The sequence below is a fragment of the Podarcis liolepis genome (genome assembly GCF_965112155.1).
Source record: "Podarcis liolepis genome assembly, chromosome: 17".
Lineage (NCBI taxonomy): Eukaryota > Metazoa > Chordata > Lepidosauria > Squamata > Lacertidae > Podarcis > Podarcis liolepis.
Genome location: NC_139571.1, coordinates 43,083,613 through 43,097,087, shown reverse-complemented (window position 1 = coordinate 43,097,087; position 13,475 = coordinate 43,083,613). Strand labels below are relative to the sequence as shown.

The window sequence follows — 13,475 nt, the reverse complement described above, 5'->3', positions numbered from 1 at the left end:
TGGGGAGAGACATGCAGCGAGGGTAGCGCCGTTCCCAAAGCAGTTAGAGCAAAAGAATGGGCCTTAATCAGAGCCCTTCTTTTGTATAAAGGGCCGTGAGTGTTAGTGTTATGTACTGAAGTTCTCACCCTGGGCCAGCAGGGGGATACTGTAGATAGTTTTCACTCAGGTCCACATATGCAAATAAGGGATCGAAAGTGACGTTCAGTGATTGGATAGTTACTGAAAGTTGTTACAGTTACGTTGTACTGGAGCTCTATATAAGCAGGCTGGCTGAACCCTTCAGTTCAGTTCAGTTCTGGCCTGTGAATAAACAAGAGGTGTTTGGAGAATCGCTGTGTCGTCTGATATGTTCACCCACAACTTAACACTGGCGACGAAGGTGGGATTGATGGACCCAGATGCGGCCACTCTCTGAGCTGAGCTGAGCTGAATCACTGAGCTGAAACACGGAGCAAAATCACTGAACATCACTTTCGATCCCTTATTTGCATATGTGGACCTGAGTAAAAACTATCTACAGTATCCCCCTGCTGGCCCAAGGTGAGAACTTCAGTACATAACACCCCTCCCCACCGAGATAAGGCATTACTTACAATCGTAATGGTTTCCTTATATACAGCACTACACGTAATGGTTCAATTAGGCACAAAAGCGTTACATTTCACATACTTCCATTAGACCAACAGTGTTACATGTCCAACAACATAGTCCTTTAAATAAGTTGGGCGCTTGGAAACTCTTAACAGTTAGGATAGTATGGAAGGAGCTGTGGCGGTTGTTTTTCTAATACTTGGCTGGTGCAGAACCCGAGCCTAAAACCACGAGAATCCTGCAGAGGTTGAGAGTAAGGCTGTGCAGGCAATTTTGTTGCAGATGCTACAGCCTATTTGCCTTTGACCCCATTCTCAGAGCTCTCCCCCAAGGTTTGCTGATTCGGTCCCTCTCTCTGAAGGGCAGAGGGTGTCAAATACATGCGTACCACTCCGAGCACAGCAAGGCAAATGACCACTGCGAAGGATGCGTAGGCAGAGTAGGCGCTGGCGTTGATGTCCGGGTGGCGGGTCTGGTAGAGCTTCAGCATGCACAGCCCTGCGATCATGTACATGAAGGAGGTGTCTGTCAAAGGAGGAGAAAAGGCAACAGATCGCTTCAATACATGGCCAAAATATATTTCTAAAATATATAAAATAGAGTATAAAATATTGATAGATGCAAAAATAATATGAGGTTTTCCCCTGCCGGATATGAGACTATCTTTGTTGGTTGAAGGAATGGATGACATTAGAGAATTAACATATTCTAGATTTAGAAGGTCATGACAGTATTTTTGGTTGGCACCTTATTTATGGTATGAAAAGGTGAAAGTTCATAAAGGGATTTACAAATCATATAATTAGGAAGAATCTGTATAGAGTATTTTAGCGTTTTTTGGTTTCTATGGAAGCCGCCCAGAGTGGCTGGGGAAACCCAGCCAGATGGGCGGGGTACAAATAATAAATTATTATTATTATTATTATTATTATTATTATTATTATTATATAAATATAAGAATTTATTAGAGGTAAAAAACCCCACTCGGCTCTCACCGTTGGAAGCTATAGCGGTAAAAAAAAGAGAATATGATAGAAGGATGGACAAATTATTTATTAAAATTTATTAAAACAAGAGGGAGGAGAGGTCATATTAAAAGAATTTAAGGAATTATCAGGAAAATTAACAACACGGATACAATATCATCATTTAATGAAGTATTTAAGAAAGATAGGATACAAGGGTTTGGGGAACAAATATCACAACTGGAGAGAGACCTGTTGGAATGTAATGTAAAAGTGATGTCTAGAATGTATAAAATATTATTGGAATGGGAGACAAAGGATGAGAAAGTAACATCCTCAATGACACACTGGGCAATAGATATTGGTCATAATATAGACAAGGAAGCATGGGAACGATTGTGGAATATGGATGTAAAATTTACAGCATGTTATGGTCTAAAAGAAAAGTATATGAAAATGATATATCGATGGTATCTTACAAATTGGCAACAGTGGTATTACTGGCCAATCTTTTTCTAAGGGAGAAATCCTCTCTTTGCACCAGAGGGCGCTATCACCACCCCATTGTGGCTCGTAAGGTTCTTGTGAACTAAGACCACCACAATGGGGTTCCTATTTTTCTTCAAGGTAAGCGTTCTGGGCTCCCGTGGGTGTGGCAAAAATTCGGAAGAATGTGACTGAAGGAGAGTCTTTGTTCCAGTGCCCCAAACAACACATTATCTAAAGAATGTGGCCACTGATTCCCCTGCCCCACTTCTTAAGTTCTCAAAGCAACATCTCTCCCCAGCTACTATAGTGTTCAGATCTATGTTCACCCTAACCGAAAGAGGACCTCGAGGACACTGAAACCCAAAACATCCAGCCAGAGGCAGATTCAGGGGAGTGCAACCGGTTTGGTTGCCTTGGGGGAGATGCTGGGGCTGCTGCAACTATGATATGTTATAGAGTGCCAAATATTGGTGTCGCACGGGATGCCGCTGAAATCTGAGACCCCACGATCCGCCACTGATTCGGCTATCCGAAACCAGTTCTTGGGGACGCTGCTCAAAACATCCATAGAAGAAAACAAACCTCTTAGCTCCTTGGCTAGAAGAAGCCACGCACTTACCAAACTGGAAGTTAGAGTAGTTGGGGCAGACGTGATAGCAAGCGCTGAGGACACCTTCCATCATCAAAGCTATGCCCATGGCATAGAAGAGGCCAAAGTGCTTGGGAATCCCATATTCCTGAAAGAGAGGGAGCAAGAACAGCATCATGCATTGGTAGTGGGCATAGAAGCTTGGAAAGTGTCTTTCATTCAATACTGCAGACAAAAATCCATCTGTATAACTAACAGTTTTGGCTGGATGTGACAACTGTGGTAGCAACTCTGTTTGAAAAATATCTTGCTCTTTTACACCAGACACCTTTACGAGAATAAATGTAGTCTGCCATATACATCCTTATTTGTGCTGCTGCTTAAAATGTTCAGTCAGATTAGTGAATGTTTACGCACTGCGGGTTGGGACCGATATGTTGACAAATATAAATGTGTACAATTCAGTGTCCATGGAGGCGCAGGTCAATTCTGTGTCCAGGGCAGCTGTTTATCAGCTCTACCTCGTACGCAGGCTGAGACACTCCCTGCCCGCGGACTGTCTCACCAGAGTGGTGCACGCTCTGGTTATCTCTCGCTTGGACTACTGCAAGGTGATCTACGTGGGACTACCTTTGAAGGTGACCCGGAAACTACAACTAATCCAGAATGCGGCAGCTAGACTGGTGACTGGGAGCGGCCGCCGAGACCATATAACACCGGTCCTGAAAGACCTACACTGGCTCCCTGTACGTTTCCGAGCACAATTCAAAGTGCTGGTGCTGACCTTTAAATCCCTAAACGGCCTCGGCCCGATATACCTGAAGGAGCATCTCCACCCCCATCGTTCTACCTGGACACTGAGGTCCAGCTCCGAGGGCCTTCTGGCGGTTCCCTCACTGAGAGAAGCCAAGTTACAGGGAACCAGGCAGGGGGCCTTCTCGGTAGTGGCACCTGCCCTGTGGAACGCCCTCCCACCAGATGTCAAAGAGAAAAATAACTACCAAACTTTTAGAAGACATCTGAAGGCAGCCCTCTTTAGCGAAGCTTTTAATTTTTAACAGACCACTGTATTTTAATACTTTGTTGGAAGCCGCCCAGAGTGGCTGGGGAAACCCAGCCAGATGGGCGGGGTATAAATAATAAATTAGTAGTAGTAGTAGTAGTAGTAGTAGTAGTAGTAGTAGTAGTACCGTTGTGTAGGCGTCTTTGGCTTCCAGGGAGCGTCTGTGGAGGATGTCTCTGCGCAACACAATCAGGAGGAAGAGGAAGCCCAGCAGCAAGTGTCCCACATTGCTGAGGATGTTGTTAAAAGCACTGCAAAGAAGGAAATCTTATTAAATCTTATTTTTGTAAACGTTACCAGCCAAACCAGAAGTTCAAAAATGTAGAAACTTCTCCTGTACGGAATAGTCCATTTACAAACAGGAATAGATCACTATCTACTTCCTGATTGTAAAGGAAGGAGAGAGAAAGCGTAAACCCAAGCAGCAGTGGCCTGAGAGTCACCCACACCCACCTCAGGACGCCCAGTGGATGAGCGCACAGGAAATTATAATAGCAGATGTCCTGGTTTCCAGTCACATTCACCACCTAGGAAGAGCAGTAGAGAAGGCGTCACTTGCATTCTGAAGGCACCATCCCAAAGATGATGAGCAAATGGAAAGGGAGGCAAAACAGCCTAAGAATGGAAAGCAGGACTGAAGACATGGCCTTCAAACCTCCTGCACAACCCAGCTACATTTCACTGTGGACGCTGTAGCCTTCCTGACCTCAACATCTTAATGGTTTGAGAATGATGGTGCGCCTGTAAGGGGATTGGCTGTGAGGACTAAGGACCAACCTCAGCCAACCTGAGATTTGGAGAAAAGGTGGAGTTGTCTAAACAAGGGTCCCTATACCTTTAAAAAACAAGAGGTAACAGGGGATCTGGAGACCTAATTTAAATGTCATCCTCTCTGTCATTGGTTCTCTGGTATCCTCTCTATCAAAGGGGTAGCCAATTAGCCATGACTTACAGCAGAAATTAAACAATAGTCAAGGAGCACTTCAGAGACTAGGAAATGTATTATACCATAACCTTTCATGGATTACCAAAAATTATAAGTCTGATGAAGAGGATTTTAGCCCCCAAAATCTTTTACCTTAGTAAATTTATCACGTCATCAAGATGTTAGCACCAAGATGAGTTTTTGGTCCTAAGATGTGGAGTGAAGGCAGAAAACTCACCGTCTGGTACGTGATCACCAGCTGGATCACAGGCAGGGCATAGAAGACTGCTATTGTGATGATGTTCCTTCAGGATCAAGAGACCGTAGGAAGAGAATAAATGGGCATAAGAAGATGCACACACATTTCCACCGAGTTTTAACCAACGGCATGTATTTTATCAGCTAAGAAAGGCAAATGGACCCCACAATTTGCCTGTACTGTAAATCCCATTATTTCCACACCGCCATACCAATCCTCCAATTTCAAGACTTCCTACTTCTTGACTGCTCATTTAAAACTTGAAGCTGGATCTTAGTGTCTTGAAATTTCTCATACAGCAATTTCTGTGTTGAGCAACAGCCAGGTTTTATAGGGTGTAGAGCTTTCCCTTCCACTCCTAGCTGACCACCATTCCACCTCCCTCTTCAGCTTCTCTACAGATGCCCAAAATATCTTCTTGACGGAGGATGTCACTAATGATGGATTTAGGCAGGCAGCTCTTATTATACCAAGAAAACATTGGGTCATCTGCATGGCCCTAAAATTAAGATATAGAAGGCTGAGCTTTGGCTATCAGCTACGTACCAGAAATAAATGTTATATTTTTTGCTGACAATTCTCCGATCCTTCCTGGATAAATCTGACAGATATAGCAGTCTCTAAAAAGAGGGAGAGAACAATTCTTTTTTAAAAAAATTCTGTGACAGTTTATTTAAAGGCATGCAAGCTAGCAAAAGGCCCAGGACCGGACAGCTGCGCCAAGAACTTTTAAGAAGGAACTCAGGTAAGAATAGATGAATCACCATAGTGCCACCTTGAGCTGCTTCTGCAAAACCGGTTCCAGGTCATGTCTTTGTGTAGGTAGGTTTCTAAGGGGAAACACTTTAAAAATTGCCGATTTCTTACAAAAGAAAAAAAAATAGTGACATTGTGGGGGCAGCCATCTTTTGTCCTGGAAAGGATTCCACAACATGATGTACATTCACTCCCTGGGAGCATTTTCCAAAGAGATATTTTACCATGTGGCCATGGAGCTGTTCTGAGCACCTTAAAAGGTTAAACATGTTAAAAAGGCAAAAGTACTGCATGGATCTGTGTGTGGTTTGATCAATGGATTAGATGGGTTAATTGGCAGATCAATGTTCTGATCTGCGCATAGGCCAGCGATGCATGTGAACTGCGAGAGTTCACACCAAAATGCAGAATGCACTGGAACCCTCCTCATCCATATCCTCAGGATAAGCACATGAAGAAAAACCTCCTCCCTTAAGGACAGCACACACATAATTTACCTGTGCATGTCCTGCACAAGCTCAGAAAGGCATGTGCATTCATGCACTGAGACCATGAAAAAGAACAGGAACACAGATAAACAGTGAGCAAGAAATAAGAAGAGAAGAGTTTGGATTTGATATCCCGCTTTATCACTACCCGAAGGAGTCTCAAAGCGGCTAACAATCTCCTTTCCCTTCCTCCCCCACAACAAACACTCTGTGAGGTGAGTGGGGCTGAGAGATGTCAAAGAAGTGTGACTGGCCCAAGGTCACCCAGCAGCTGCAGGTGGAGGAGCGGAGACGCAAACCCGGTTCCCCAGATTACGAAACTACCGCTCTTCACCACTAGACCACACTGGTGTGAAGGCAGAAATGGGGAACCCTTGGCTCTCCAGATGTTGTTGGACTCCCAACTTCCACCCGCATGTCCAATGATAAAGGGACAATAGGAGTCCAACAACTGCTGAGAGCAACAAGTCCCTTCATAAATAAGGACCCAGCCATGTGCACATCAGAGTCGTCTGCACTGCTGCTCTCACTTTGGTTATGGCACCAGCACTCACCAGATCAAGAGTAGCATGAAAGAGAATATTGCACAGCTTCTGACATCAGTTGCCTGTCCTGCACAAAGTGAGTGTGTGCCTGGGGTCCGCTTGCCACTTGCCTCTCACCCCGTAGTCAAAGAGATAAATGGTGCCCTCCATCTAGAGCTGTGGCCAGAATTGGCTACCCGTGGTCACCACACGGGGTTCATATCTTTCATTTGGTGGGTTGTTGTTTTTACAACAGCTGGGTTCTTTAAATGCTTTGCAGTAAAATGCAGCAACATGGACTGCAAGAGCCCCTGTCATTTGAAGTGTGGCAGGTGGCGATGAGATGTAGGTGAACCTTCTTGACTATGGTATCGGAACCAGGGAACTGCCTGTCCCAGAAGGGACATGTGGCGCCCTGCTTACCAGCGGCAGATGGAAGCCTTTTCATCTCAAATAACCCTTGATTTTTCGCTAGAGTCCCTGTCTTTCATTCCTCGCCTTCCTTGTTTTTATTTCATGAATGGTAACTTATCAGTTTTTATTGCTTCCCAGATAAATTATAATGCCAGATGGGATGCGTGTGTTTTTGTGTGTGACACCTGGAAGGAGAAGTTCCTTACATAAATGATCCTGGACGAAATACCTTTGTGCGAATGACGTTCTTGTCGCTTTCAATTTCAGGCATGGTGTCAAAGTCGCTTTCCTCTTCCACTGAGCTGTCTGTGTCAGAGCCACGACGAGGCCTGCGCTCCAGAGACAGTTGCTGGCCCCCACTGGAGCTTGACTCATCTGGGAAGAAAACAGGAATATTTAAAGTACGAGATGCCTCTCTCGGGAGTATCAACCTCTTGGCTTAATGCACTGCCAATAATAATAATAATAATAATAATAATAATAATAATGGCATGTATTATTGGAACAAGACTAAGTGGACGAGCAAGACCACCTCAAGATGCGGAAAGACATCAAGCTACAAAGGAAGTTGTCCAAACTTGTATAACTGATGTTGCTTTTCTTATATTTCATGGCATAGATGCACTGTATTGCAAGCATTTAACTCATAATAATTTGCAGAATGAGGTGCTCTGCTCTTTCGTTGCTTATCTGTACCAGCTGTTTTCTTGGGTGTCTGCATCTCACCTCACATCCTGTTTCAACAAGTAATAGTAGTAGTAGTAGTAGTAGTAGTAGTGGTAATAATAATAATAATAATAATAATTTATTTATTTATACCCCATCCATCTAGCTGGGTTTTCCCAACCACTCTGGGTGGCTCCCAACAGAATATTAAAAACACGATAAAACGTCAAACATTAAAAGCTTCCTGTATACAGGGTTGTCTTCAGACGTCTTCTAAAAGTCAGATATTTATTTCCTTGACATCTGATGGGAGGGCGTTCCTCAGGGCAGGCACCACTACTGAGAAGGCCCTCTGTCTGGTTCCCTGTAACTTCACTTCTCGCAGTGAGGGAACCACCAGAAGGCCTTCAGAGCTGGACATCAGTGTCTGGGCAGAACGATGGGGGTGGAGATGCTCCTTCAGGTCTACTGGGCCTTTGAGGCCGTTTAGGGCTTTCAAGGTCAGCACCAACACTTTGAATTGTGCTCGGAAATGTACTGGGAGTCAATTTAGGTCTTTCAGGACCGGTGTTATACGGTCTCTGTGGCCGCTTCCAGTCCCCAGTCTAGCTGCCGCATTCTGGATTAATTGTAGTTTCCAAGTCACTTTCAGGGGTAGCCCCAAAAGTACTCTCATGGTTCCACATCTTGCTATCACATACTTTAACTAACTGTTCTAATGTAACTTTACTACCTGCTTTATAAGCCACAGAGATATATCTAGCTGTGCCTTTGCAATTCCAGAGTTACTTTACCAATAGCTCCATAGCTGCTTCCCTCCGGAGTGCTGGCAGTGATCGGATGGGAGGAGGCCACAGTCCCAGACCCTGCAATGGGAACAAACATGTGAATAGCCTTCATCTGACTGGTCAAAAGTCCCCACAGACTTGGCAGGGAGACTCCTCCTTGAATGAAGAACAGGTGCTTCCTATTCTATGGGCCTCTGGCACTGACGGGAAGGAGCTCAAGGAATGGAGGTTGCTGCCTCATGGAAGAGGTGAAGAATAGTGTGCTTGTTAGCTCATTTGCTTCTGTCTGAAGCCACAGGGAGCCACAATGGGAACCAGAGAATGCTAACACATTCCCCAACTTTTATCCCCAGCCCACCCCAAGACAGGGCTTGCCCAATGCATTTTGGCACCTGAGGCGGTACCCTCCCCCCGCTAGGGAAGAAGGGGTGAGGCAAGATCAAGAACAAGTAGGGAAGAAATATTAACATTGGGATTTGCTCCCCGTGGATTCTCCCACCGCTTGTGATAGCCGCCTCCCCTTGCCTCATGGGTGGGCCGGCACTGCCCCACTTGCAGGGCTTTCCCCCCCTAAAAAAATGTTTAGGGGTACTGTCTTTTTCCTACTCATGTTGAAATACTGCCCTTCAATGAGGCCAAACTTAGATTCACAAAATGTTTAGGGGTCTGCGTCCCCCTCCCCAGGAAAAAGCACTGCCCACTCACACCTCAGTGTTGTACATGTGGCTATACCTGGCATGTCACTGCATAAATTATCAGTTCTGAGTAAGAATGCTTTACGAGAGCCGTTGAGACATCAAATAGGAGACATTTGCAGGAGGCTCGTTTCAAACAAGTCTCCTCCGGCAAACTGGCAGAATGTACAACCAGTGTTTGCTTAACAAGGTGTGATGAAGCAAAACTGGTTTCTGCAGCCCATCTTCCTCAGTGTAAGCGATGGGAGGAAGCCAAAGAATGGAACAATCAGAGGGTGAGGTTACAAAAGGAAAAAGGTCAACAAAGCCCAGCTGGATTGCACATAATATTCAGGAAAGGGGAACAGGTGGCCTATAGCATTTAGTAATGCATGCCATTCGCAAAGTGAGCAGTGAACCATTATAGAAGGAACAGAGGACTTATTGGCCTTCCAGATGCTGAAGGACTCCAACTCCCATTTACTGCAGCCAGCAGGGCCGTTGGGCAGGGGCGGTGAGAGTTATTTCAAATGCTGAAAGGCTATGAATACATTGTTTTGATTTCTGTTGTAGGTCAGTACATATTGCCATTCCCTTTACTTCCCATCTTCAGTTGAGACTGAGAATGCCGACACTTATGTCGCCAAAAAGGAATCGTGAATACTGGAAAAAGAGGGTGGAGGAAGACAGATACAGTTCCAAAAATTATAGTGAGAAATACTTCATTGTCTGGACAGGTAACTTCTTGGTTCTCTCTCTCTCTCTCTCTCTCTCTCTCTCTCTCTCACACACACACACACACACACACACACACACTATTTTTAAATGTCCCCAGGGACAAATAAATCCATCAAGAAACCCAAGGTTTTACTATGGTAGAGATTAGCAGCACTCCTAAAAACAAAACAAAAAACCAACAGGTAACACTACAAAGTCCCTGCTCTTTATTAGTTCTTATTTAGGGTAAAACATTTTTACAAAGAACTTTGCCCATGCAAATGCAGTTTAAATTGTATGTTGGAAGGGTGAGTGTGTGATGGAGCTTCAGTTCACAGGTCAGTCTCTGAATGGTTTACAACACCCCTGCAGTGTTGTCCATGGCTATTATTATTTATTTCCTCAGTGTGTGTGTGTGTGTGTGTGTGTGTGCGCGTGTGTGCGTGTGTTAGATAGGACTCCTGCAGTGGGCAGGAGCTTGGGTCCAGTAACCCACAAAGTGCCTTCCAGGTCTGTGATATAAGAACAGTATACTAGAAGGTTACCATCATCAGGACTGTGTCCGGCAATTGAAGGCTTCCTATGGTTCCTGCAATCAAGCACAAACATGGCTAATTATCCATCAGGCTACGCAGCTATTACCCTCATCTGTGAGATGTCCAGTGCCATCGTCCACATATGCTTTACAAAGCAGAGAAATTTGATTCTAGATACCATGCAAACCAAAGTCCTGGTGGATTATTTCCTGGTTTTTTTAACATCACATGGGTTAACCAAAAGAAAATGCTCTCCTGGAGAAGCAGAAGCAGGACGCTGGAATTGGTATTTGTAAAGTCCTGGCCCATCTTCCTTCATGCACAGAGTTTTCTTCCTACACTACAAACCAGGGGCAATCATTTCATCTAGAAACCATGGTAAAATGGAAAGGATGTGAGCCAAAAGAAGACATTGAGGGAGAAATAGGTGCAAAAGAATTCCTTTTTCCAGGAAGAGGAATGAACCATGGGCAAAAGCGTGGAGAGAATTTTTTTTGGGGGGGGGGCACTTTCTCTTTTGTGCAGGGAGGAATTATGGGAGGAATCAAGAAGCTCCATAGGTGAAAGGTCACGTGTAAAGAAGATGACGTTACAGTCAAAGAGGAAGTGGCAAAAAGGAAAGAGAGTACAAAGAGTGCCAAGCTAATCTATACCAGTCTTTAAAGGGATGGCAACTTCTTTGGCCAACTCTTCTCCTGACTTCCTGCAGGGTCAGGCATGTCAGTAAATGGAAAATGAGGCAACTGGCTTGCCCTCCACGCAGCCACTGCTGAATGCTTCACCCACCTGACGTAGTGCACAAATGCAACCACCAGTGCGCCCAGATAGAATGAGAAGAAACTCAGAAAGCTGAAAAGGATGGCGTTCACATAAACAGAACCTGGGGGAAGGAAAAAGGATCTGCCATCAGCATATGAAGAGGATGAACCCATAAGTCCGTCCCTCTGCCGTTAGGCTGCTCTTGCTCCTAAAAACGGTAGCACAAGTCTTTTCACTCTCTCCAAAGCCTTGCTGCAGCAGACCAGGGGTGCCACGTCCCATTTTGAGGTGAACCGGGAAAATGTTGCCACTAGCTGTTGCCCTGCCCCCTTGCTGCCTCCCCACCACTCTGACCTGTGCGATGGCGGTGGCTTCTGGTGAGATCTTGCGAGATCTCACTGAAGTCCCCCAAGATTTCATTGAGATCTCATGAGATCTCGAAAGAAACCAGTGCTGCAGCTGGCGCAGCTTCTCCCCTGGCAGCAGATGTGGCAGGGTGGGAGGCGGAGGCAAGGCGGGCAGCAGAGGTGAGTTGGGCGCTGCCTTTGGGGCTTCCCAGTTTGAGGCGAGCGCCTCACCCTGCCTCATCAGTGGGCCAGGTCTGCAGCAGACAAAAAACTGGACAACAGAGAATATCCAATTCTTCCTCCTCCAATACACAAGCATATACTTCTGTCCTGCAACTGGAGTCAGAGCCAAGTGTGACCCACGCTCTGCAGTCTGCCCCACAACATAAACTGACTTTTCTCTGCTGCTCTGCAATTTAATCTCTGTCTGTTTTTACCTAAATTACCATATTTTCTGTCTATAAGACGCCCCAATGTATAAGACACACCCTACTTTTGGGGACGCAGGTGGCGCTGTGGGTTAAACCACAGAGCCTTGGACTTGCTGATCAGAAGGTCAGCGGTTTGAATCCCCGCGACAGGGTGAGCTCCCGTTGCTCAGTCCCTGCTCCTGCCAACCTAGCAGTTCGAAAGCACGTCAGAGTGCAAGTAGATAAATAGGTACCACTCCGGCGGGAAGGTAAACGGCGTTTCCATGCGCTGCTCTGGTTCGCCAGAAGCGGCTTAGTCATGCTGGCCACATGACCCGGAAGCTGTACGCCGGCTCCCTCGGCCAATAAAGCGAGATGAGCGCTGCAACCCCAGAGTCGGCCACGACTGGACCTAATGGTCAGGGGTCCCCTTTACCTTACCTACTAGAAAATGGCCTCAGCACTATTTGTGTATAAGATGCCCCCTAAGCTTTGACATAATTTAGTCTTATACACAGAAAAATACAGTACGTTTTTAACTAGCTGTCATTTTTTTCATCTGCTCTTTTTGATTGTTGCATGGTTTTATTGTCATATTGCTTATTTGCTATGTATGGATTTTGCTGTTATCTGTCTTGGGCATTTTTCAGGGAGAGGGGTATGTGTAACAAATAAATACACTGAATAAACTGGGGGGGGTGATAATCAGGAGGGAGATGTAATAGCTGATTGTGTCAGTATGTTCCAGTGCTTCCTTCAGAGAAGCAAGTTTCCTCGGGATTGCAGAGGGGAAGGAGAGGGTTGCATTGCCATTCTATGCCTGCTATGAGGCCAGCAACAATTATCAGCCCCACAACCTACAGATAAAACATAAAGGTGCATTTTAACATGTACCTACTTTCGCCTTGAAAGTGGAATAGTTCTGTGAAAACCAGCCATTTTGTACTAATTTTTAAAAGACCCTATTATTATTATTATTATTTTGAATTTACCGTATACACCGCCCTATACCTGCAGGTCTCAGGATGGTTCACAGAACAAAATCAAAATATAAAACCACAAAATATGTAATTGAAATAAAAACAACAACCCAATACCCCCCAAACCCCACATTTTAAAAAGGCATGGGATGCATTAGCACTTTCTAGACTCCTCCTATCTACAGGGACATTGTTCCCAAATAGTTTGCTCCTCTTTCTGAGGCTCATCATAAGAAGAAGTTAACCTTATAGCCAGATACCTTTAATGGAGGGCACAACTGTCACTTCAAGACTCTTCATCCGCTGCAGGTTCCAGGTGTAGTTAGCCTTTCCTAGAGGAAGAAGATTGCAGGGTGGGAGGCAGAGAGAGAGAAAGAATTTCTTGTGGCCTTGGTCATGGGCAGAACACGTTGGGGTGCTGTCTAACCCCTCACTCACTTGACCTCTCCAAGACACAGCACAGGAATTGTTGTACAGTACTCTGGTATTTTTGAATGAAAATGCTTTCATAATTTTTCAAGAAAAGCAGGAA

At 45.2% G+C, this 13,475-nt stretch overlaps 1 protein-coding gene and 1 long non-coding RNA gene across 5 annotated transcripts in view; both read right to left on the bottom strand.

Annotated features, from left to right (window-relative positions):
- The window catches only part of SIDT1 (SID1 transmembrane family member 1), a 54,244-nt gene that overhangs the window by 20,027 nt on the left and 20,742 nt on the right, over positions 1-13,475 (bottom strand). For all 4 annotated transcript variants that reach the window (XM_083481721.1, XM_083481722.1, XM_083481719.1 and 1 more), the window contains 11 exons: positions 13,204-13,275; positions 11,234-11,327; positions 10,457-10,500; positions 8,527-8,598; positions 7,296-7,441; positions 5,431-5,504; positions 4,864-4,930; positions 4,154-4,227; positions 3,828-3,951; positions 2,668-2,785; positions 983-1,119 (listed from right to left, as the gene is read on the bottom strand). In XM_083481721.1, coding sequence (XP_083337847.1) covers positions 983-1,119; positions 2,668-2,785; positions 3,828-3,951; positions 4,154-4,227; positions 4,864-4,930; positions 5,431-5,504; positions 7,296-7,441; positions 8,527-8,598; positions 10,457-10,500; positions 11,234-11,327; positions 13,204-13,275 — 1,022 coding nt within the window. The remainder of the gene's footprint in view (positions 1-982; positions 1,120-2,667; positions 2,786-3,827; positions 3,952-4,153; positions 4,228-4,863; positions 4,931-5,430; positions 5,505-7,295; positions 7,442-8,526; positions 8,599-10,456; positions 10,501-11,233; positions 11,328-13,203; positions 13,276-13,475) is intronic.
- Positions 9,094-10,450, bottom strand: LOC310696524. Its single transcript, XR_014520608.1, has 2 exons — positions 10,003-10,450; positions 9,094-9,955 (listed from the first exon to the last, which is right to left on the bottom strand). It is a non-coding gene; the product is annotated as an uncharacterized lncRNA (long non-coding RNA).